Below are 24,078 nucleotides of genomic sequence, written 5' to 3'. Positions count from 1 at the left end.
TGTTTAAACAATTCTATTAAAATTTTATATAGTCTTTATCTGGTAACTTTATTTCATCCATATTTTAACTTCCATAAACTGCACCTTGAAATACAAATAAAGTCTGGAAGAGGTCAAAAGGCAAATAGCAAACTCTTTATAAAGCCATATATTCAATTGAATCGAAGTCAAAGTAATTCAGAGATTTATGATAATAAAGAGAAATGGGTGACGCAATATTCATATATGCATGTATGTAGTGAACTTTTGTGGTTTATTAAATAGATGTCATTTTAAAATATACAAAACAAAATACTTTCTAAAAAGTGCTTTAGTTATATCAAACGTTAATTCATTCACATCATTCAAAATGTTGTTTTTTTATTAATTCATTGTTATCAGATGTAATCATGATTACTTTGTCAATGTAATCATTAATTTAATCAGACACTTTCAGAAATGATGTAATCATTAATTTAATTTAATCGTACAAATGACAAAGTAATTGTAATTTAATTAATTACTTTGAAAGTAATCGGATCCATCTCTGATGGCAATGCAACCACAAACCAGATGCGTTTTGGAAAAAAATCAAGAGGATGAACCATAATAATGATAACAAAAAATGAAAATTTTGTTTTCGTTTATTAATAGATTTTTCAATTCTGTTTTTTGTCGACTGAATCAATGGAAACTGCGTTACAAATCAACCAAAATATTACAATCTGAATAAACGGTCACTACGATTATTTACCTCGCTGATGCAAAAGTTACAAAATAAATGAATTACAAACACACAAAAAAAATTCAGTCGTCAAAGTTTCCTCATAAATCATTCACAATTACACTGAACAATTGAGTGATAATTTAGTATATTAAAGTTAATCATCATCCTTTGTTGCGCGATAGGCAGCGTAACCTACCCCACCACCGATGGCCTTTCCTGCCATTCCAATAGCCCCCGTTGCCCCTATGGACTGAGCAATTGCGACAAAGCTCCCGGCAGCGACAGGTGCAGAGGCTGACATCGCAGCTGCTCCCAATGAACCTACTGCAATTCCCCCAGCAGTAAAACCTGCTACTCCAAGTGCCGCTGGTATAACAAACGGTGCAGCTGCCACACCAACCGCTCCTGCTAAAAATTCTCCAAAGGTCAAAGCTACAATGTAAAAATTATATTATCATATTGTTTTTATCAATGAGTATCCTACAAACTATTTTTTTAAAGTAGTGACTGGACAAGTTTAAAATCTGACAAATCCATTTTTAATAGTGAAAGTAGTAGTATAACTATTCGTGTTGTTTCTATGGGGAACAGACAACCTCACATACATTTGTGTATAGAACATACGTCTTTTCTTAAGACATCATTCTTTATTAACAGCTTCTTTCGAATTTAATATACTACAAACAACATAAATTTTGCGATCATTTTATCAGAAAAATAATGCAAACATATATATAGTCGCGACAAAAATTAAGTGGACATTTTCTTTTGAACTACACCAAACAAATAAATGCAATATGGACTTATAAGGAGTAAACGCAAAATAAGGTATCCGCGAAAATAAGTTGGTTTACAGTAAATATTTCCATGCTTATTGTAACAAATCAATAAATTCGATCAAAGAATAATATATATTGTACTGTGAAAAGGTTGCTTCTGACTAAAGCAAATTAACATTGAATAATTTCGACTGTTTGTTTTCTCCGCTATCAAATGTTTATAATGAAGCCTTCCATAATTTTGGTCTCGATAGTATCTACTGAAGGTTATACTAAAACACTTGATCTGAAATTGTATATCTCTATTTATGAGCTTGTCCATAATGGGCCTTAAATTCACAACCCATATACCGTATTTTGAGTTATTCCAAAAGATGTTATATAATTATAAAACTATCAATAATAATTAAAAAAAAAAGGGGGGGAGCTGCACAAGACTGACAGACCTTCTACATATTAAAAAAAAAGTCAACTTTCAAGTAATCGATCTTGGCATAATAAAAGTAAAATAAAAAAAATACCGAACTCACAGGAAATTCTAAATGGAAAGTCCCTTCTTATGACAAAATACAATGTGAGTGCGAAAAAAAGAATTGCCTGAAACCTGACTTTTAACATTATACAGAGATATGCAACTACTAACCGGAAAACTGATAGTAAAATCGAAAGGGCAGTTTCTTTGTTCGATTCAAACATCATATACAGGTTTAATCGGAAATTACCAAGAACACTTTTTATGGCGATCATTTATATACCAATGCCTTCTTTTAAAAAAATATAATTTAACATACCATGACAAATTGGAGTAGTTAACAGCAGGATGCACACAAACATGAGGATTTTCTTTTCCATTCTAAAAATAAAGAAAATGAAAGATTATTTAAGCAGTTATATATTTACCTTCTGCATATTTATCAAGTGCTTACGACCTATGCAAGATAACTTTCACTGACAGTAACATATTCTTTCAATCGTATTATTTTTGTAAAAATATTTCCTTTCTCCTGATAAACTGTCTACCTAACACCAAAAATATTTTCATTTGAATGTACCTGTGTTAAATATTAATGCAATGACGGTTTATTGTTGTTTTTTTTTCTGAAATTGTTTAACATTTCACAGCGGTATAATGCTATACATGTTACTTAAATTATTCATCCCTTAATTTATTGTGTTTTTTTTATTTCCATTGTGTCATAGATCAAATCTATTTGTTCAGTGTATATTCACTTGTAATATTATGTTATTTGATTGAGTAAAGCCATTTCAATTGACATTTTATAGTGTGTATTTCTGTGTTTTTAGTTTTGTGGTAAGTGAAACCTCCCACTTGCATGACAGTTTTTCATATTTTATTTTATATTGACACAATTGGATGAACAACCCAAACAGACATACAAATAGTTTACATTTTTCAATTATATCATTATCGAATAATTATTAAAAATCATCAAACATCGAAAATATAAAAATGCACATAAAGTGATTAGTAGGCATGTATCACTGTTTACAGATCTGGTGTACTACTATGTACACATGTTTGACTTTGACATGAAAGTACTTAACATGTATAAGAGAGCTGCGAAATGTAATTTTAGGTAAAGTGGACCTTTATCTCGCTTATATTTGACCATATTTCTCTTGAAAAGAGTTAAATGTAACACAATGACCCAATAAATAAAAAAATCTTGATTTTCGAAATCATCAAAAAAAAAACGCGTAGGGTAAATGAAATGAATTGTCAATATTTAAGTATGGATATTAATTGCGTATGAGGTGGCATCTATTCTAAGATTTTTTTTTGGTACTCTTGGGATGTTCATTTCAACGATATCTATAGAAAGCACGGCTTATAAAGTATTTCGTAGATACTGACTATTTATGAATATGATTTACACCAAACATTGCAAACCAAATCTCTATAAATCAGATTATTACTGGTTTCAGTGGTTTGTGATAACATCGGGAATGACAACAAAAGATTAATGACGAAAGCAAAACTTACCTTTGATATGTTTTGAAGATTCAGATTCAATATTTTTAGAGTCTCACCACCTGTAATACATATAATGAACGATAAAAAAGAATGTCTTTACTATATAGTAGTTAAGCGTCCAATGAAAAGCAAACACGTTGAGTGCATTTGTTTGTGTCAGAAATAGATTACACTCAAAGGTAAAAGTGTGGGAAATAAATAACCAGGACTTTGCGAAGACAACACGTGCTCGTAATTGTTTAAACGACAGATGCAGAAACACGTCTCAACGATAAACGATCAACGACTACGCGACTATTTTGCGCGTTCATCGTTTACGTGAACGATGTCAACGTTGACAAAAAAATGTACGAAACAAATGGATTAAACGACTACGCGCGTAATCGTTTACATCGTTTAGGTTAGAAACAAATGCGCTCTAAGACTCATTATATTTACCATTGACAAAACATAACCTCGGTTGATTTTTGTATTAATATTTTTTGGTAATGTTTATTTATAAATGTCTTTAAGTTAAATTAAAAAAATGAACTCATTGAGTGACAATTTAATTGTTCAAATTATAAACCAAGAACATTCCAGCGTTATTTGTTTTAATTAAAATGTTTTAAAGGTAAATTGAAGAATAGAAAACGGTGCATATTGTTTATAATCTGTATTACCTGAAGGATTTCGTAAGATTTTTTTGGTTGAGAATGTATTCAATCAGTCTATTTCTATTTCTTCCGACTACGGTCTACAAACGAATGATCATAATAATGTTTTATCTAATCTATACGATATGTCATTTAGTTTGAAATCATTGTATAAAGTGCAATAAAACTATGGAGAGAGAAAAACTTAGAAAAATATTTATAAAATTGAAAATGGAAATGAGGATTAATGTGTCAAAGAGACAACAACTCAACCATAGAACAGACAACAGCAGAAGCTCACCAACAGGTCTTCAATGCAGAAATTCTCGCACCCGGAGGCGTCCTTCTGCTGGCCCCTAAACACATTTATATACCTTACTCCAAATTGTACACAAGGAACTAAAATTAGAAATAATACAAGACTAACAAAGGCCAGACATTTATTATTATGTTGACGAAAAAGTGGTTGTGTGAGATATTACCCTTGTGTGTATAAATTTCATATACAGAACAATAATGTTTTTTATGGCCACGCATCGAAGTTGTCGGTGCCATATAGTTTTACCCTTGTCCGAAATCCGTATTTCTGAAATTCCGTAATTCGGAAATTCCGTAATTCTGAAATTCCGTAATTCGGAAATTCCGTAATTCTGAAATTCCGTCAATTGGTCATTCCGCAACAAACCATTATACGGAGTTTTTTTCTAAACGCCTTCAGATATTGAGCCGATTTTTAATATGTGAGTTAACCATGATGAGTTACAGATCAAGTTTATATTTCGTTCCGTTCACTAATTTTTGCGGAAATTAAAGGCTTTGGACTTTGAGAATTTGTTGAAAATCGTGGAAAATCACAGTTATACGGACTTTTTTTCTAAACGCCTTCAGATTTTAGGCTGATTTTTTATATGTGAGTTAACCATGATGAATTACAGATCAAGTTTAAGCTTGGATCCGCTCCACTATTTTTTTGCCGAAATTACGAGCTTTGGACTTAGAGAAATTGTAGAAAATCACAGTAATACAGACTTTTTTTCTAACCGCCTTCAGATATTAAGGTGATTTTTGGTATGTGAGTTAATCATGATGAGTTACAGGTCAAGTTTAAGTTTAGTTCTGCTCCGCTAATTTTTGCTGAAATTACGGGCTTTAGACTTAGAGAAATTATTGAAGATCACAGTTATACAGATTTTTTTCTATACGCCTCCAGAGCTGATGTTTGGTATATGAGACTACCATCATGTTTGTGTCCACATGTGTTTATATTGAAATTGTAGATTTTTTAACTTTTTGGGACGGGGCCATTCGTGTCGATTTGACACATCTAGTTTAGAATTAAACTGTAAACAGATGTAGATACATTTTGTTTTAATTCCATAATTAGTTCAGGTAACGTAAAAGAGTATAAATAAAATACAGAACTCAAAGGCAAGCCCAAAATGGTGGAAAGCCATACAAACTGACATAAATTAAACACTATCAATCAATGGAACAAAAGGAAAACAGCTGCCATGTTCCTGACTTGGTACGTGTATTTTTTTGAAGAAATTTTGTAGTTAGCCAAACCTCCCACTTGCATGATAATTGTTCATAGTTTTTATTTTATTTTGATAGAATCGGATGAACAACCCAAGTAGACAAAGTACTAGGTAAATATTACTATAATTAGGATCCAGGATCCTTTGTAAACATGCATCACATATATACAACATATATTACTAAAAAAATCCAGCAACCATTTAAATTAATCTAACAAAGACCCAAACAATGAAGGTGAAGTTTTAAAAAAGGATGGCAAAAGTTACGAGATGGACATTCAAAATAACAAATCGAAAATAAGCTGACAACTCCATTGCTAAAAAAACACCCAGACAGACAGACAGACAATAGTACACAAAACGCAACATAGAAAACTATGTTAATACCATTTGTGTACGATCGCAACTTGCGACCCTCCGGCATCAGGAATGCGTAAAGTTATAAACCCGATGGCGAGATGTATAAATTCTGAGTTATGTCAAAAGTCATCCGAACAAAAGAAAATATATAGAACGAAGCCAACTACTAGGAAACTAACGTAGAATAAAAGATACACTTTCACCTAACATCTACAACCTTTAACGCAAGCACTCTTATATTATTTATGAAGTATACAATGAATGTTTATTTATTGAGTCTTGGTACTTTCGAATGAGACGAGACGTTCTTTCACAAAATACTGGATCATAGATGACGTTTTACAAAGTCTGAGTAACAGCTCAATACAAGGCTGACGTTGGTATATATCGCAGCTAAGGTGAAGAAAATTTATAATTCGAAAAATGGAAATCGTCTCGTTTTTCATAGATTCTGGTACTGAGATGACTGCTGTTTGAGGCAAATGTCTAGAAATGATGGTCTCTTCAACATGGGATCAAAAAAATAAAAAATCGGATTTTTAAAGGAAGAATAAAATCAAATTTACCTGTACTTGAAATCAAATAATCTAGCTTCCCTTTTGTTTTATTTCAAGTATCTACAGGAACTTACGATCATATGAAAATAAGAAACGTATCTGTCAGGAGAGGTGCTCTGTTGGTTTCAACGGCATTCCGAGAACATGCCGGAGTTTTGCTCCTAATTCGATAAGAATATTGACAAATACTGACGACTTGTTCATCGATATAGTAAGTAGTTTGTTTTATTTCTTTATGGTATTTTATAATGTCGGTTAAAAACTAACTAGAGCTTATTTTTCCTTGTTTGAATACTATGCCTACTCTGAATGAAGCTTACCTATTATCTATCATTCCCCATAGTGCCTAAATAGTTTTACCTAGAAAGGGAATTAACCCATATCTTAATTACAAAACAACAGAAATTCTATAGATATTAACTGTTAACCAACGAATTCATCCAATGTGAAGAGTAATACTATAGTATTCTTCATGTTTAACAATGAAATTGAAACACTTGATTTTTAAATTTTAAAGCCTTTTTTTTTTTGGCGAAACATTCTATCTTTACTAGGCTTTCGCTTTGCTAATTCAGAACAGACCACCACATATCCGACACACTTGATTTAAACACCAATGTCAAACTTGTGATCTAGACAATCCTCTACGTAGCGTCGATTTCATCGCTTAAATAGGCTATCGGAAATACAGGTGAGCGGATTAATCCGGCGCTTAAATGGGCTCTAATGTTGGCGCTAAAATGTCCCCGACTAGTTTTAATGGTTCGCTCAAATGTCCTGCGCCCATCAGAACAGACCATCACATATCCGACATACTTTTATGAAGAAACAATTTTAGAATAAGGAAAACCATAAATCCCCCGATTATTTTTAGAAATAATATATCATTTTGGCAAAGATCCTAAAATAATGGAGTTTATATCAATAATCACCTATTTTCTTCTACACTTAAACACGAGATACTTACAAAATTATATTTGAAAATGCCCGCATGTGTGTGTTAATTGTCGGAATAGCACGAGGAACGGAAAGGGTATGGATTCGTTTGTCTCGATAGCTGAACATTGGTCTTATCAAATATGTTTGTTTAAAATATATCAAGTCAAAAAGGGTACAACATCATCATTAAAAAACTGTTTAAATATGTATATAGTCATTTTATAAAATGTAATGTTTGCAAAAGTATGAATTATTCTCAATAATAAGGATGTTCTTATCCCAGGCAGAAAACCCTAGCCGTATTGGTCTTAATTTTTTTGGAACTTTTGTTCATCAGTGGTCTTCAATTTTGTACTTGTTTTAGCATTCAAACTTTTTGCTGAGTGTCACTGGTTAGTCTTGTGTGGACAAAACGCACGTCTGGCCTATTGATTTTAAACCTTTTGATAGTTATTTTCGTGTGTTTCTCTGTCCTGTATGTTCTCCCATTTATTTGTATTTTTTTTCTGTCATGTAAAGTTGTCATTTAAATGTTAAATGTAACATTGCCATAAAATCGTGAGGTTTCAAATTGGCATGTCACAAACCCAGGTTCAATCCACCATGTTTTTCCTAAAATGTCCTGTACCAAGTCAAGAAAATGACCATTGTTATATTATAGTTCGTTTCTGTGTGTATTACATTTTAATGTTGTGTTTCTGTTGTGTCGTAGTTCTCCTCTTATATTTGATGCGTTTTCCTCAGTGTTAGTTTGTACCCCGGATTTGTATTTTTTTCTCAATCGATTGATGAATTTCGAACAGCGGTATACTACTGTTGCCTTTATTTAAATATAAGATTATTACTAAAATTAAAAGCGCAAATACTGTAGGTTCTCAAGCTAATTCTTTTAAACAGTGAGGTAAAATTTGTTTTATTTGCATTCACAAAAGATACATTGCGGCAGATATATTTTTTTTAACATGACGTTCCAACAGAGTCCCTATTTATATGGAGCATTGTAAAGTTAAGGTAGTCAATTCTAAGTCATAAGTGTTTAATGAGGTCAAGAATGACTTTTGGATTACCAAGATCTGATCTTTTTCAAAGGTTACGTTTTTGTATGTGGGGTTACCCGAGTGTTCCTTTATTCCTGATTCTTTGATAAGACATTCGTGGTAATATTACTTACATACACAAACAATATTGTTAGAGCTTTGTTTGATGGAAAAAGAAATGTAATTTGTCGTTTGCGATTGATTAAATTTTGACTGAATTAGTAATATAATCGGTGTTGATTTTTAAAGTTGCACATTCGTGGTAATATGACGTACACACACAAACAATATTGTTTGAATTCATAAAATGGAAAAAGAAATGTAATTCGTCGTTTAAATTTGACCGATCGCGAAGTAGTAAAGTAATCGGTCTGCCTGTTGACTTTCCAAGTTGCACATATACAGCTGCCTTTCTTTCCATAACTGACCATGCGGAGTACATGCGCAATCGATCTCTAACTGAATTCATGGCATTCGTAGTATGCGATATGACAAATTGAACCAAACTAAGTGCTATAATAAATGTTATTTTACAAATAACTTTCCAATATTATGTTTCTGTATATTATTAAAACAATGCGGATAAACACAAATTTTTACTGCCAAAATCGTGCCAAACACCAGGTTAAGTGCCATTAAGAGCCAAATTTCTTTTGTTTGTATGCTGATAATTTATCGTGGCTATTAGACTAATTAAGCAGATATTGTGCAAATACTAATTTGACAACAGAAGATATGATGTTCGGTGTGAACCAAGGCCCTGTGTTGACCTACATTGGTTTACTAAAAATTATAAATTGTGACTTGGTTGAGAGTTGTCTAATTGGCACTTATAACACATCTTCTTATATCTATATATTCAGGTCATTTCACAATAGTACGGTTCTGTTTAAGAAATGGCAGTAACTTTATCAAACAACATTATGAAATCAGTTGCCAAGGAAACAATGCTATAACTTCCTATTGTAAGTATGTAAGTAAGTAATTATAAGTAAGAAACAATAATGTGCCTCTGAGGGCTCGTGTCACAAGTTAACAGAAATTCCTCATAAGCGCTATAAAATCAGAAGCAATATGCAAAGACACAAGAAGAGGTGTATTGCTAGTAATGGATAAGATGTAGTTCTAATCGTTTTAAAATCGTTTAAGACGATATTTATATGACAGTTACAACAAACCGTTATATCAATGTACTAAAGGGTCAACTAGTACCACTTATGTAATGTGATGTAATTTCCAATGAGACAAGTATCCGCTAAAGATTCTAATAAGGTGGTTGTAAATACTTAGTTACAATCCCATCGAATAAATGAAACTGACGAATTCTTTTCCTGTGACGAGCTCCTTTATTTAAAGCTAGGAGCACAATAATAGTAAATAAAACGACAGTTTTGTCACTAGTGCATGGTTGCCGCTTACCTTTCGAAACACCTCAGTTCACACACGATATTTATGGTTAAGTCCTTGTTGACTAATATTAAACTTATTGCGTAATGTTTTGTTATTTCAGAATTTCTCTGCTGTTTTTCCGTTTGCGATAATGATGTTTTTATCTGAGTATTGCTTGCCCCCTTCGTATATCATCTCTTATTTACACCCAGAATTGAAAAAAACCTGATAAGTACTCCAGAATTTGATATAAAAATTTCTAGTACTCGTTTTTATCAGTAGAATGTTAGTATACATGTACAATACATTTGTTTTGCTTTCATTTTTTTCAAATAGACAGCAATTTGATTAAATTAAAAGATTAAACATTATATTGATAACAAAAAATGGTTCATATTTTGTTTTCATTTATTAGTCGGATTTAGTTTTTTTTTTATTTATACAGACTGAATCGGTATAAACTATTAACATCCAACTGAATAAGTTGTTAGATTATACATAATAGAATAATCACAATAATAAACATAGAACAACAAAAAATAAACAAAATTAATCGCAATCATGAGTTGCACAATAGGTGCCGTAACCTACACCAGCAGCCACAGCCTTTGTTGCCAATCCAATAGTGCCTGTCGCTCCAACTGACTGAGCCATGGCAACTAAGCTGCCTGTAACAACAGGTGAGGACGCTGACATAGCACTGGCCGCTATGGAGCTTCCCACTATTCCTGTTGCGCTAAAACCGACTGCTCCAAGTGCTGCTGGTATGGCAATAGGCGCTGCCACCATACAAACTGCCCCTGTTAATACTCCTCCCCAGCTCCAAGCTGTAATTTAAACAATCATTATGATGAAATTGTATACAATGTTAACTGTTTGTAAAGATAATGTAAATGCCGCTACAAGGAAGTAGTTTTCCCAACAAGTTGTTTCCTGTTTTAATCACATATTTATCTCTTTTTCTGAAAGAATTCTCTTACATATCTTAAAAAACAAGCATGTTGATGTGCTTGTTTTTTTATTTGAATCAGAGGAAATATTCGTGCTTCTCAAAACAAGATGTGTATCTATATTTGCCATTATTTTTTCTAATAAACACATTTGGACTAATTCTTTAATTTGTCTTCACGTTTATAAAATAAGATGATGGTAAAATGTTTAAAATATTGCACTAGGAGAGATTAAGAGTTTATGTTCTATACCAGATATTTGTACTTTTTTACGTAATATTTCTGCTCTGAAGCGTTTCTGTTGAATTTTGTATCAGAAATATTAGAATTTAAACATCTGTTTTACATACCATGACAACCTGGGGCGGCTATCAGCAAGATACAAAGGATAACGGGAACTTTCTTCTCCATTCTGAAAAACAAAACATTATCTTGAAAGGGTACTGAGGATCAACAAATCAACAATATTCGGACAACCATAATTCTTAAACTATCAGACATTGAATCATTTTTTAAAAGTAGTATGTTTAGGGTAAAAATTAATTACATGTATGTTCAAACACATATGAATGAAAATTTATGTAACAATTAAATTTCGAGCGTCCGATCGGGTTATATGATCGTCAGCAGTCTTCGGAGGTCATCTCAATGGAAACATTTGATGAAGTCCAGTCCAATATACCATACTTTATTAAAAAAATATTAATTTTGAATAAAACAGCAAGATATCAAAATTAGAAAGACAATGGCGGATCCAGGGATTATGCGATTTTCCAGACAAAAAAAGTCAAATTATACTGGTGTATTAGACCCCGTTCACACTAGGACATTTTTAGTGATCTTAACTAGACCGATTCTCTTTAGATCGGTTTAAGGGTTGATGGGAAAGCTTTGAATCGATTTTCAATTGGTCTAAACTTAAACACCAAAAGAGGTAGTTTAGTTTGAATCGATCTGAAGTAAACTCGATCTTACTTCAAGTGTGAACGCAGACATCGGTTTAATCTAGTACGATTAAATCGAAAATAACGTATGCGCATGTATAGCGGCAAAACTATCTCAGAGGTTCGTTGTTTAACCCATATTTCTCTGTTAGACCTTAAAAAAACATGTTGTATTCGCCGTAGCATAGCTTTGCGAAATCTGTCTTCTTTTCTTTTGTTAATTTATTTTCTTTGCAGGAACTGCAGTATTTCCGGTGTCGGGATTTAACTTCGTTGTTCCAACTATTTTTTTTAAAATCAAAGAAAATTGCAATAAAATTGAAAATTGAAATTGGGAATGTATCGAAGAGACATCATCCCGACCATAGAAAAAAAACCAGCAGAAGGTCACCAACAGGTCTTCAATGTAACGAGAAAATACCGAACCCGGAGGCGTCCTTAAACAAATATTTACTAGTTCAGTGATAATGAACGCCATACTAATATCCAAATTGTACAAAAGAAACGAAAGTTAAAATAATACAAGACTAACAAAGACCACAGGCTCCTGACTTGGGACAGGTGCAAAAAATGCGGCGGGGTTAAATATGTTTATGAGATCTCAACCCTCGCCCTATACCTCTAGCTAATGTAAAAAAGTAAACGCATAACAGTACGTACATTTAAAATTCAATTCAAGAGTCTGATGTTAGAAGATGTAACAAAAGAAAATAAACAAAATGACAAAAATGTCCTAATCTGGTGTATAGATTAGGACATTTTTATAAATAATAAAAAAAAACGTGTCGAGTTTTGAGATGCAGTCTAATCTTATTTATTTCTAGTCTACATTTAATTTTCCAAACTTTTTTATGAGGCCTAATAATAAATGGATAAAATAAGCCTTTTTTTCCATGCTAGAAGTCTCGTTTATAGAGAAAAGGAAAGACACAAAAGATGCTAAAAGTTGACAATTGACGAGAACCGATGTACGCAAATGTTTACACAATTGCAGATTTAATAAGTTTTATATAAAAATTTCGTTGTGTCCACTTGTGTCCGCCTGTGTCCCCTCATTTTTAGAAGTTTTATATTGAAAAAGTACTGTGTCCAGCTGTGTCTACCTGTAGCCAGCAGATTTTATAACTTTTATATATAAATACGTGGTGTCCACTTGTGACGCCTGTGTCCTCTCATTTTTAGAAGTTTTATATTGAAAAAAGATTGTGTCCAGCTGTGTTCACCTGTAGCCAGCAGATTTTATAAGTTTTATATAGAAATTGTGTTGTGTCCACTTGTGTCCACTTGTGTCCGCCTGTGTCCCCTCATTTCTAGATGTTTTATATTGAAAAAGTACTGTGTCCAGCTGTGTCCACCTCTAGCCATCAGATTTTATAAGTTTTATATAGCAATTGCGTTGTATCCACTTGTGTCCGCCTGTGACCCCTCATGTCTAGACGTTTTATATTGAAAAAGTACTGTGCCCACCTGTAGCCAGCAAATTTTATAAGTTTTATATATAAATACGTTGTGTCCACTTGTGTCCGCCTGTATCCTCTTATTTCTAGAAGTTTTATATTGAAATAGCACTGTGTCCAGCTGTGTTCACCTGTAGCCAGCAGATTTTATTAGTTTTATATAGAAATATCGTTGTGTCCACTTGTGTCCATCTATAGCCCCCCATGTCAAGAAGTTTCATATAGGAACAGTACTGTGTCCAGCTGTGTCCGCTTGTATCCCCTTATTTCATAATGTTTTATATAGAAATACGGTGTGTCCACTTGTGTCCGCCTGTATCCCCTCAGTTCTAGAAGTTTTATATTGAAAGAGCACTGTGTACAGCTGTGTCCACCTGTAGCCAGCAGATTTTATAAGCTTTATATAGAAATTGCGTTGTGTCCAGTTGTGTCCGCCTGTGTCCCCTCATTTCTAGAAGTTTTATATTGAAAAAGTACTGTGTCCACCTGTAGCCAGCAGATTTTATAAGTTTTATATAGAAATACGTGTCCACTTTTGTCCGCCTGTATCCCCTCATTTCTAGAAGTTTTATATATTGAAGTAGCAATGTGTCCAGCTGTGTCCACCTGTAGCCAGCAGATTTTATTAGTTTTATATAGAAATTGTGTTGTGTCCAGTTGTGTCCGCCTGTAGCCCCATATCAAGAAGTTTTATGTAGGAATTACACTGTGTCTTCTTGTTGCCAGCAGATTTATATAGAAATAACGTTGTGTCCACTTGTGTCTGCTTATAGTTTTTTTTTATGTTTTATATAGAAGTAACCTTGTGTCCAGCTGTGTCCGCCTAAAGCACAAGTTTTATATAACACTAGGCTTCTGTAGTAACCTTGTGTCCAGCTGTGTCCGCCTAAATCACAAGTTTTACATAACACTGGCTTCTGTAACCACTATAGTATAATAGACATTATTTGTTTATCTGTTTATAAAGTTACATACATACGTGTCCATGTATTCCCGGACACAAAATGCATGCTAAGTATTTTTTGCACCGAAAATAGGTTAAAATTAAACATATTAGCTTATTTATTTTCTAAATGTAATAACTTGTTTTTAGCCGTAATCATCTAAATCCCAGCAGTGCCATAGTTTATTTAGAAGAGGAGCCATATTTATTTGTGTATTGGCTGCCTTAAACACGAGATTGCCTCTGAACATAACAAACGTTTTGATTGGTCGATCCATTGACCGGGAAATTATAAATAGAAGTTTGACGAAACGAACTTTAGAATTATTCTCAGATTTATTCTCACCGCCAGCAAGAGCAGTCGGATTTTAGCTGTCCTGATGTCTTTATAATTTAGTGTTAAGGTTTTTATGGTTTTAAGAAAAACTAAACCTTCTTACACATGGCAATTGTTTGATTTGAAGAAGACGAAAACGACCTACGACCTAAAGGAAAGTCCCGTCAGCTGTTGATTCACTTAGTCAACTTTCTATAAAAACGATGAGAGAATTTTCTGGAAATCTACTTTCACTTTAGCAGAGAGAAACCGTTATAGACTATTACGGCAAATTGTATATAAATATAAATGAATGTTTTTATGATCAATTGTACATATTCGATTTTAAAGATGTTGTCATCAATATCTATACAAAACACGGTTAATATTAATATAATGTATTTCGTAGATACCGAATCTTTATGGATAGCATTGTATACCAAATCCCTACAAATTAGATTCGGGAATAATAACAAAATTTAGATGAAGATATCAAAACTTACCTTTGATGTTTGAATGTACAAAATGAAGTATCACACTATTGAGTTTACTGGGCACCTGTAGTTGTTCCGCTCTTATCTATGTGTATGTCGAAGTATCAATCAGAGAAAGGCCAGTAAAGACTATATAGCAGTTAAGCGACCAATGAAAAGCAAACACGTTAAGACTCATTATATTTAAAATTGACAAAACATAACCTCGGTTGATATTTGTATTTATATTGCGTGGTAATGTTTATTTATAAATGTCTTTCAGTTAAATTAAATATGAACCCAGTGAGTGACAATTTAATTGTTTCAAACATAATAAACAAAGAACATTCCAGCGTATTTTTTTAATAAAAATGTTTTAAAAAGTAAATTAAAGAATTTAAAAACGGTACATATTGTTTTTAAAACCTGCACTATCTAAATGAATTTATAAGATTTTTTTTGGTTGAGAATGTATTCAATCAATCCATTTTTATTTCTTCCTACTACGGTCTACAAACGAAAAATCATAATAATGTTATATCTTATCTATACGATATGTCATTTAGTTTGCAATAAAACAATGGAGAGAGAAAGATAATTATAATATGTATTATTATTTTGACGTTAAAATGGCTGTGTGAGATATTTTCCTTTGGTGTGTAATTTGCATAAAAGAACAATAGTGTTTTTAGAATTAAACTGTAAACAGATATAGATACATTTTTTAAAATTTCATTATTAGATTCAGCTTACGTAAAATAGTAAAACAGAAATACCGAACTCAAAGGCAAACTCAAAAAGTAGAAGGCTATAAATAATGGCAACAACAAAATGCCATAAAAACTGACGAAATAAAACGTTATCAATCAATGGAACAAAGGAATCCAGTCACGTCTCGGTCATTACAGCTGAACGGGCGTGCTGGGCCAGCTCTCCTTTACCCGCTATCTTCGATGATGGTTTACAGTTAGATGATCAACGACTTACTAAATTAGATGACAGAAACCAATCCAAGTCGTACAGTAGACGTAGTAATTGGCGTACCCGCGTTAACATGCACTCCAAAACCATTGTATCATGGGGAGTGTTATGCCGATTAACGTCGGACTCCGAGGGCTGTATCCTAGATGTACGGTGACTGACCTACATTTCACTGTCTCACGGCTTTGGTCCTGATGACACTTCCTGTCATCTATAATACTTCGTCTGAGACTCATCTACCAATACGCCATCATCGAGGTTAGCGGGCTGCCAAGCTGACCAAACTGGCCCTGAAAGCAGCCGTTAGTGAAGAAATAACAACAAAATATTCAACAAACCAAAATCTACTCACCTAAACCAAGACGGCGGCCAACATATGTTTTCCTCCACTACTTGTTCCTGACCCACGGCATCAAAATATGTTAAAGCTCACAACGCCTTCCGGCACTGAGCCGACTGTGCGAGGACTGAAAAGCCAGTCAAGGTTGTAAATAAACACTTCTATATATATACAAAAGGAGAACAACTGCCATGATCCTGACTTGGTACGTGTATTTGTGTAAAGACATTGTGAGAATACACCTAGTTTTGTTGTTAGCTAAACTTCCCACTTGCATGACAATTGATAAAAAAATTTTATATTAACAGATTTGGATGAATAACCCAAACATACATAGTACTTGGTAAATGTTGCAATAATTGGGATGCAGCATCCAAAACTGTGTAAACATGCATCCCATATATAGCTAAAAACAATTCCATCAAACTTTTAAATTCATCTAACAAAGACTCAAACAATGAAGGTGAAGTTTTAAAAAAGGGGGCAAAAAATTCGATATTGCAAATGCCATGTTTAAAATTTATCAATGACGTCAACAAAAAAGGTTTTTCTGTTGAAAGTACATTCCGTATGTAATGTGTATCTATCTCAATAAAGTAAAATAATAAGTATATATAAAAGCTAAAGTGACACGAAAGAAACAATACTATATATCATTTGTGTACGATTGCAACTTCCGACCCTCCGGCACCAGGAATGCGTAAAGTTATACATCCGATAGCGAGATGTATAAATTCTGAGTTATGTAAAAAGTCATCCGAACAAAAGAAATATATAGAACGAAGACAACCTCTAGGTAACTAACGTAGAATAAAAGATACACACTTTAACCTGACATCTACAACCTTTAACGCAAACACTCTTATATTTTTTATGAAGTATACATGCACTGAAAGTTTAATGATTGTGTCTTGGCACTTTCGGGTGAACTTTTTAAGACGAGACGTTCGTTGACAAAATCCTAAATCACCGATGATGTTTTACAAAGTCTGAGTAACAGCTCAATACGAGGCTGAAGTTGGTATATATCGCAGCTAAGGTGAGGAAAATTTATAATTTGAAAAATGGGCATCGTCTCGTTTGTCTTAGATTATGAGGTTTGGTATGTTACAAAACTAGGTTCAACGCACCATGTTTTTCCTAAAATGTCCTGTACCAAGTCGAGAAAATGGCCATTGTTATATTATAGTTTGTTTCTGTGTGTGTTACATTTTAATGTTGTGTTTCTGTTGTGTCGTTACGGTAAATATCCTCTTATATTTGATGCGTTTCTCTCAGTGTTAGTTTGTACCCCGGATTTGTTTTGGTTTTCTCAATCGATTTATGCATTTTGAACAGCGGTATACTACTGTTGCCTGTGTTTGAATATAAGATTATTACTGAAATTAAAAGCGCAAATACTGTAGGTTTTCAAGCTAATTTTTTTAAACAGTGAGGAAAAATTTGTTTTATTTGCAATCACAAAAGATACATTGCGGCAGATATAGACTTTTTTTCTAACATGACGTTCCAACAGAGTCCCTATTTATACGGAGCATTGTAAATGTTAAGGTTTATGTACCCTTCTGTAGCCATTTTTGAACGAATTTTTCAAACCTCAATTGTATCAAAACTACAGATATAATGAATAACAGAGATAGGCCATTTAGTACATATTCAAAGGGGAAACTTGATGCAAAGCATTATTTTTTACTGTTTCATTGCATTTGATAGAAAAAGAGGACTTTGTGGCAAATAATCAAGATTTTTATAGAAAATCCACAGCAATTAATACAGAGGTTTTTGTTATAAAATTTGAAACATAAATTATTCACTTGATTTCCTATGATGTGCTAGTGTTTATTTTTTACAAAAAGTTCTACGCAACCTGTAAATTCCAAAACACCTCGTGCTGAGTTACTAAAGTCAAGCGCACCCTAAAAGGTGTACTTGATTTTGGCCATATTTATATTTGTTTTAACCAATAACTACATTTATTGTATAGCAATATAATATTTCCCACAGAACGTAACCAAAAGTTAGCGTGTAATAAATTCTAATATTGCACCAAAATTCATGACGTCATCAACGTTTAAATCTTAGTTTAACCCAATTTTTATTTGCAAATATTATATTGCTATACAATAAAAGGGTTATTGCATGAATATTGGGCCTCGTCGAACATATATTGCACTCGCAAGCTCGTGCAATATAAAATTCTACTCGGGACAATATTCCCCAATATTCATGCAATAACCCTATATTATAAACTTGTTTTAAGGAAACTGATGCTAGCACTGCATGCAATAATCCTATATCTATCAGTCATCTAATTGACAAATATGAGAGTACAAGGATAAAGGCTGTGGATTTTCTATAAAAATCTTGATTTATTTGCCACAAAGTCCTCTTTTTCTAATAAATGCAATAGAACAGTAAAAAATAATGCTTTGCAACAAGTTTCCCCTTGGAATATGTACAAAATGGCCTGTCCCTATTAATAATTATATCTTTAGTTTTGATACAATTGAAGTTTTAAAAGTTCGTACAAAAATGGCTACAGAAGGGTACATAAACCTTAAGGATTATGTACCCTTGTGTTGCTTTAATGCTAAACATATGGAAATTTAATAGAAAATCCACAGCCTTTATCCTTGTTCTATCATATTTGGCAATTTGATGACCTATAGATATAGGATTATTTTATGCAGTGCTAGCATTGATTTCCTTAAAACAAGTTAAATAATGTAGTTATTGGTTAGGACAAATAAGATATGGACCAAATCAAGGACACCTTTTACGGTGCGCTCGACTATAGTTACCCTGCACGAGGTATTTTGAAATTTATAGTTTGGTGAGAACTTTTTGTAAAAAATAAACACTAGCACATCATAGAAAAGCAAGTGAGTAATCTATGTTTCAAATTTTATAACAAAAATCTCTTTATTAAAAGCTGTGGATTTTCTATAGAAATCTTGGTTTATTTGCCACAAAGTACTCTTTTTCTATTAAATGCAATGCAACAGTAAATAGTAATGCTTTGCATCAAGTTTCCCCCTAGTATATGTTCAAAATGGCCTGTCTCTATCATTCATTATATCTGTAGTTTTGATGCAATTGACGTTTGAAAAATTCGTACAAAAATGGCCACAGAAGGGTGCACAAACCTTAAGATAGTCAATTCTAAGGTTAGTCATTAGAATTGAATAAGTCCAAGAAGAACTTTAAGTTTGCAAAGATATCATCTTTTTCAAAGGTTACGTTTTTGTATGTGGGATTACCCGAGTGTTCCTTTATTCCTGATTCTTTGATAAGACATTCGTGGTAATATGACTTACATACACAAACAATATTGTTTAGAGCTATGCTTGATGCAAAAAGAAATGTTATTCGCCGTTTACGATTTATTTAATGTTGACCGAATTAGTAAAATAATCGGTCTGTCTGTTGATTTTCAAGTTGCACATTTACAGCTGCCTTTCTTTTCATAATTGACCATGCGGTGTACATGCGAAATCGATCTCTAACTGATTTCACGGCATTGGTATTATGCGATAAAATTGATATCTCACAAGACAGTTGTGCAGTGATGGAGATTTGAGCGAATTTGACAAATTGAACCAAAATAAGTGATAATAGTAAAGTTGTTTTACAAATAACTTTTCAATATTCTGTTTCTGTATATTATTGAAACAATGCAGATAAACACAGATTTTAACTGCCAAATTGTGGAAAACACCAGGTCAAGTGTCATGTTGTGACATTTAGTTGTTTATATCTTAGTCATATATAGTCGTGCATTGACAATCTTACAAAAAAGTCCAGCAAAATAGACCTTACTTATAATTTTGTACGCACCTACAAAGCATTCATTAGTGATGCTCGAATAAAAAAGTTAAAGGTCCAAATTTCTTTTGTTTTTACGCTGATGATTTATCGTCGCTATTACACTATTAAGCAGATATTGTGCAAATACTAATTTGACAACAGAAGATATGGTGTTCGGTGTGAACCAAGGCTCCGTGTTGAGGACTGTACTTTGACCTAAAATGGTTTACTTAAAATAACAAATTGTGTCTTGGTTGAGAGTTGTCTAATTGGCACTTATAACACATCTTCTTATATCTGTATATTCAGGTCATTTCACAATAGTACGGTTCTGTTTAAGAAATGGCAGTCACTTTATCAAACAACATTATGAAATCTGTTGCCAAGGAAACAATGCTATTACTTCCTATTGTAAGTATGTAAGTAAGTAATTATAAGTAAGAAACAATAATGTGCCTCTGAGGGCTCGTGTCACAAGTTAACAGAAATTCCTCATACGAGCTATAAAATCAGAAGTAATATGCAAAGACACAAGAAGAGGTGTATTGCTAGTAATGGATAATATGTAGTTCTAATCGTTTTAAAATCGTTTAAGACGATATTTATATGACAGTTACAACAAACCGTTATATCCATGTACTAAAAGGTCAACCAGTACCACTAATGAAATGTGATGTAATTTCCAATGAGACAAGTATCCGCTAAAGATTCTAATAAGGTGGTTGTTTCCATTTTCGTTAATACTTACTAAAAATCTCATCGAATAAATGAAACTGACGAATTATTTTCCTGTGACGAGCTCCTTTATTTAAAGCTAGGAGCACAATAATAGTAAATAAAACGACAGTTTTGTCAATGGTGCATGGTTGCCGCTTACCTTTCGAAACACCTCAGTTCACACACGATATATTAATGGTTAAGTCCTTGTTGACTAATATTAAACTTATTGCGTAATGTTTTGTTATTTCAGCTTTTCGCTGCTGTTTTTCCGTTTGCGATAATGATGTTTTTATCTGAGTATTGCTTGCCCCCTTCGTATATCATCTCTTGTTTACACCCAGAATTGAAAAAAACCTGATAAGTATTCCAGAATTTGATATAAAAAATTTTAGTACTCGTTTTTATCAGTAGAATGTTAGTATACATGTACAATACATTTGTTTTGCTTTCATTTTTTTTCAATTTTAAATTTCTTTAAGTTGTTCGATTAGAAAAAGCGCTTTTGATTCACGAAATTTGCAAAGTGTTATGTTTGTTCATGATTTGTTTATGTCAACGGAATATCGATTTACAGGAAGGTGGGCATCCTTCAAATAGACAGCAATTTGATTAAATTAAAAGATTAAACATTATATTGATAACAGAAAATGGTTCATATTTTGTTTTCATTTATTAGTCGGATTTAGTTTTTTTTTTTATTTATACAGACTGAATCGGTATAAACTATTAACATCCAACTGAAAAGGTTGTTAGATTATACATAATAGAATAATCACAATAATAAACATAGAACAACAAAAAATAAACAAAATTAATCGCAATCATGAGTTGCACAATAGGTGCCGTAACCTACACCAGCAGCCACAGCCTTTGTTGCCAATCCAATAGTGCCTGTCGCTCCAACTGACTGAGCCATGGCAACTAAGCTGCCTGTAACAACAGGTGAGGACGCTGACATAGCACTGGCCGCTATGGAGCTTCCCACTATTCCTGCTGCACTAAAACCGACTGTTCCAAGTGCTGCTGGTATGGCAATAGGTGCTGCCACCATACAAACAGCCCCTGTTAATACTCCACCCCAGCTCCAAGCTGTAATTTAAACACACATTATGATGAAAATTGTATACACTGTTTACTGTTTGTAAAGATAATGTAAATGTTTCCTGTTTTAATCACATGGTTATCTCTTTTTGTGATGGAAACCTCTTTCATATCTTAAGAACATGAATATTGATGTGGTTGTTTTTTATTTAAATCAGAGGAAATATTCGTGCCTTCCCAAAACAAGATTTTTATCTACATTTGCCATTATTTTTTCTATTAAACATAGTTGGACTAAATTCTTAATTGTCTTCACGTCTATAAAATTAGATGTTGGAAAAATGTTTAAACTATTGCACTGAGGAGAGATTAAGAGTTTATGTTCTTTACCAGATATTTGTACTTTTTTACTTAATATTTCTGCTCTGAAGCGTTCCTGGTGAAGTTTACATCAGAAATATTAGAATTTAAACATCTATTTAACATACCATAACAACCTGGGGCGGCTATCAGCAAGATAAAAACGATAACGGAAATTTTCTTCTCCATTCTGAAAAACACAACATTATCTTGAAAGGGTACTGAGCATTAACAAATAAACAATATTCGGACAACCATAATTTTTAGACTATCAGACATTGAATCATTTTTTTAAAAGTGATATGTTTAGGATAAAAATTAACTACATGTATGTTCAAACCCTCAGTATGAAAATTTATGTAACAATTAAATTTCGAGCGTCCGATGATCGGGTAATATGATCGTTGGCAGTCTTCGGAGGTCACCTCAATGGAAACATTAGTTGTAGTCTAGTCCAATATACCATACTTTATTAAAAAAATATTAATTTTGAATAAAACAACAAGATATCAAAACACAGAAAGACAATGGCGGGTCCAGGGATTATGCGATTTTCCAGACAAAAAAAAGTCAAATTATATTGGTGTGTGACGATCATATAATAGAGAGACAAAGGAGATCAATTGAATATAAGAAGGTATAGGTCACCATAATGCTTTGCATAATTCGCACAATCCATATCCATACAAAATTTTAATCAACTTGAGCGAGAAAATCGTCACGATTTTGACTTATAGTGATCAAAGGTACCAAGCTTAATGACGCCAGACGTGTACTTCATCTACACAGTTTCATCAGTGACGTCGTCAGATCAAAAAAGATTTAAAGCCAAACAAGTGCAAAGTTAAAGAGCATTAGGGATCCAAAATTCCAAAAAGTTGTGTCAAATACGGCGAGGGTAATATATACCTGGGATAAGAAAATTCTCAGTATTACGTAAGCTTCATACTTTTGTAAACAGGAAACAATTTTTTTTTAAATGACCATATAATTGATATTCCTGTCAACACCGAAGTGCTGACTACTGCGCTGGTGATACCCTCGGGGACGAAATATCCACCAGCAATGACATCGACCCAGTGGTGTTTATATTTTTTTAAAGGTACCAGGCATATAATTTGAAAATTACGCCAGACGTGCGTTACGTCTACATCAGAATCATCAGTGACGCTCTGGTCAAAATAGTTATAAAGCCAAACAAGTACGAAGTTGAAGAGCATTGGGGATATAAAATTCCCAAAAGTTTTGCCAAATACGGCTAAGGTAATCTTTGTCTGGGATAAGAACATCCTTAAGTTAGTTATTCAGAAGTTCATACTTTTGTACACACGAAACGTCTACAAGCAGTGGCATCGACCCAGTGGTGTAAATAGTTATCAAAGATACCAGTCATACCCCATGTTTTTGTATAAAAAAAAAAAACATAATTGATATTTAATTTCTAGATTAAGAAAATGTTATATAAATTGGCCTGAAATTTTAAGATTCGTTTTGAGTAATTCGTCCCTTCCTAATTATAACGGTTTTCCGTGACATTTTTATAAATAATAAAATAAACGTGTCGAGTTTTGAGTTGCAGTCTCATCTTATTTATTTCTAGTCTGCTTTTAAATTTTCAAAGCTTTTTTTTGAGGCCTAATAAAAGAGGGACGAAAGATACCAAAGGGACAGTCAAACTCACCAATCTAAAACAAACTGACAACGCCAAGGCTAAAAATGAAAAAGACAAACAGAAAAACAATAGTACACATAACACAAAATAGAAACTAAAGAATAAACAACACGAACCCCACCAAAAACTAGGGGTGAT

The 24,078-nt window shown here is 32.9% G+C and overlaps 4 protein-coding genes across 5 annotated transcripts in view; all 4 read right to left on the bottom strand.

The window, feature by feature from the left end:
- Positions 1 to 605: 605 nt before the first annotated feature.
- On the bottom strand, positions 606 to 15,232 carry LOC134715361 (interferon alpha-inducible protein 27-like protein 2). 2 transcript variants are annotated; one of them, XM_063577498.1, is made up of 4 exons: positions 15,050 to 15,221; positions 3,491 to 3,540; positions 2,277 to 2,338; positions 606 to 1,138 (listed from the first exon to the last, which is right to left on the bottom strand). In XM_063577498.1, the coding sequence occupies exons 3-4, from the start codon at positions 2,335 to 2,337 to the stop codon at positions 861 to 863; spliced, it is 339 nt and encodes a 112-aa protein (XP_063433568.1). In that variant the 5' UTR covers position 2,338; positions 3,491 to 3,540; positions 15,050 to 15,221; the 3' UTR covers positions 606 to 860. The 2 variants fall into 2 exon arrangements, with proteins under 2 accessions (XP_063433568.1, XP_063433569.1); XM_063577499.1 differs by lacking the exon at positions 3,491 to 3,540 and having other exon boundaries at positions 15,050 to 15,232.
- The window catches only part of LOC134715360 (interferon alpha-inducible protein 27-like protein 2), a 31,425-nt gene continuing 17,673 nt past the window's right edge, over positions 10,327 to 24,078 (bottom strand). Inside the window, exons 2-3 of the mRNA XM_063577494.1 lie at positions 11,237 to 11,298; positions 10,327 to 10,763 (exon numbers count right to left, since the gene is read on the bottom strand). Coding sequence (XP_063433564.1) covers positions 10,486 to 10,763; positions 11,237 to 11,297 — 339 coding nt within the window. The 5' untranslated portion in view covers position 11,298 and the 3' untranslated portion in view covers positions 10,327 to 10,485. The remainder of the gene's footprint in view (positions 10,764 to 11,236; positions 11,299 to 24,078) is intronic.
- Positions 21,589 to 22,457, bottom strand: LOC134713969 (interferon alpha-inducible protein 27, mitochondrial-like). Its single transcript, XM_063575232.1, has 2 exons — positions 22,397 to 22,457; positions 21,589 to 21,956 (listed from the first exon to the last, which is right to left on the bottom strand). Exons 1-2 carry the CDS (start codon positions 22,455 to 22,457, stop codon positions 21,679 to 21,681), a joined length of 339 nt encoding a protein of 112 aa, XP_063431302.1. The 3' UTR covers positions 21,589 to 21,678.
- On the bottom strand, positions 21,679 to 22,457 carry LOC134716645 (interferon alpha-inducible protein 27, mitochondrial-like). The gene is made up of 2 exons (XM_063579654.1): positions 22,397 to 22,457; positions 21,679 to 21,956 (listed from the first exon to the last, which is right to left on the bottom strand). The coding sequence occupies exons 1-2, from the start codon at positions 22,455 to 22,457 to the stop codon at positions 21,679 to 21,681; spliced, it is 339 nt and encodes a 112-aa protein (XP_063435724.1).

The sequence above is a fragment of the Mytilus trossulus genome, chromosome 4 (assembly GCF_036588685.1).
Source record: "Mytilus trossulus isolate FHL-02 chromosome 4, PNRI_Mtr1.1.1.hap1, whole genome shotgun sequence".
Taxonomy (NCBI): Eukaryota; Metazoa; Mollusca; class Bivalvia; order Mytilida; family Mytilidae; genus Mytilus; species Mytilus trossulus.
This window is presented reverse-complemented; position numbering and strand designations above follow the sequence as displayed.

Bases quoted from the DNA above. Each gene is read 5' to 3' on its own strand.
- LOC134716645 (XM_063579654.1), bottom strand. From the start codon at position 22,457: ATGGAGAAGAAAATTTCCGTTATCGTTTTTATCTTGCTGATAGCCGCC. The intron at 21,957-22,396 runs GTATGTTAAATA...TTTAAATTACAG, and splicing joins AGCCGCCCCAGGTTGTTATG to CTTGGAGCTGGGGTGGAGTA.
- LOC134715361 (XM_063577499.1), bottom strand. From the start codon at position 2,337: ATGGAAAAGAAAATCCTCATGTTTGTGTGCATCCTGCTGTTAACTACT. The intron at 1,139-2,276 runs GTATGTTAAATT...TTTACATTGTAG, and splicing joins AACTACTCCAATTTGTCATG to CTTTGACCTTTGGAGAATTT.
- LOC134713969 (XM_063575232.1), bottom strand. From the start codon at position 22,457: ATGGAGAAGAAAATTTCCGTTATCGTTTTTATCTTGCTGATAGCCGCC. The intron at 21,957-22,396 runs GTATGTTAAATA...TTTAAATTACAG, and splicing joins AGCCGCCCCAGGTTGTTATG to CTTGGAGCTGGGGTGGAGTA.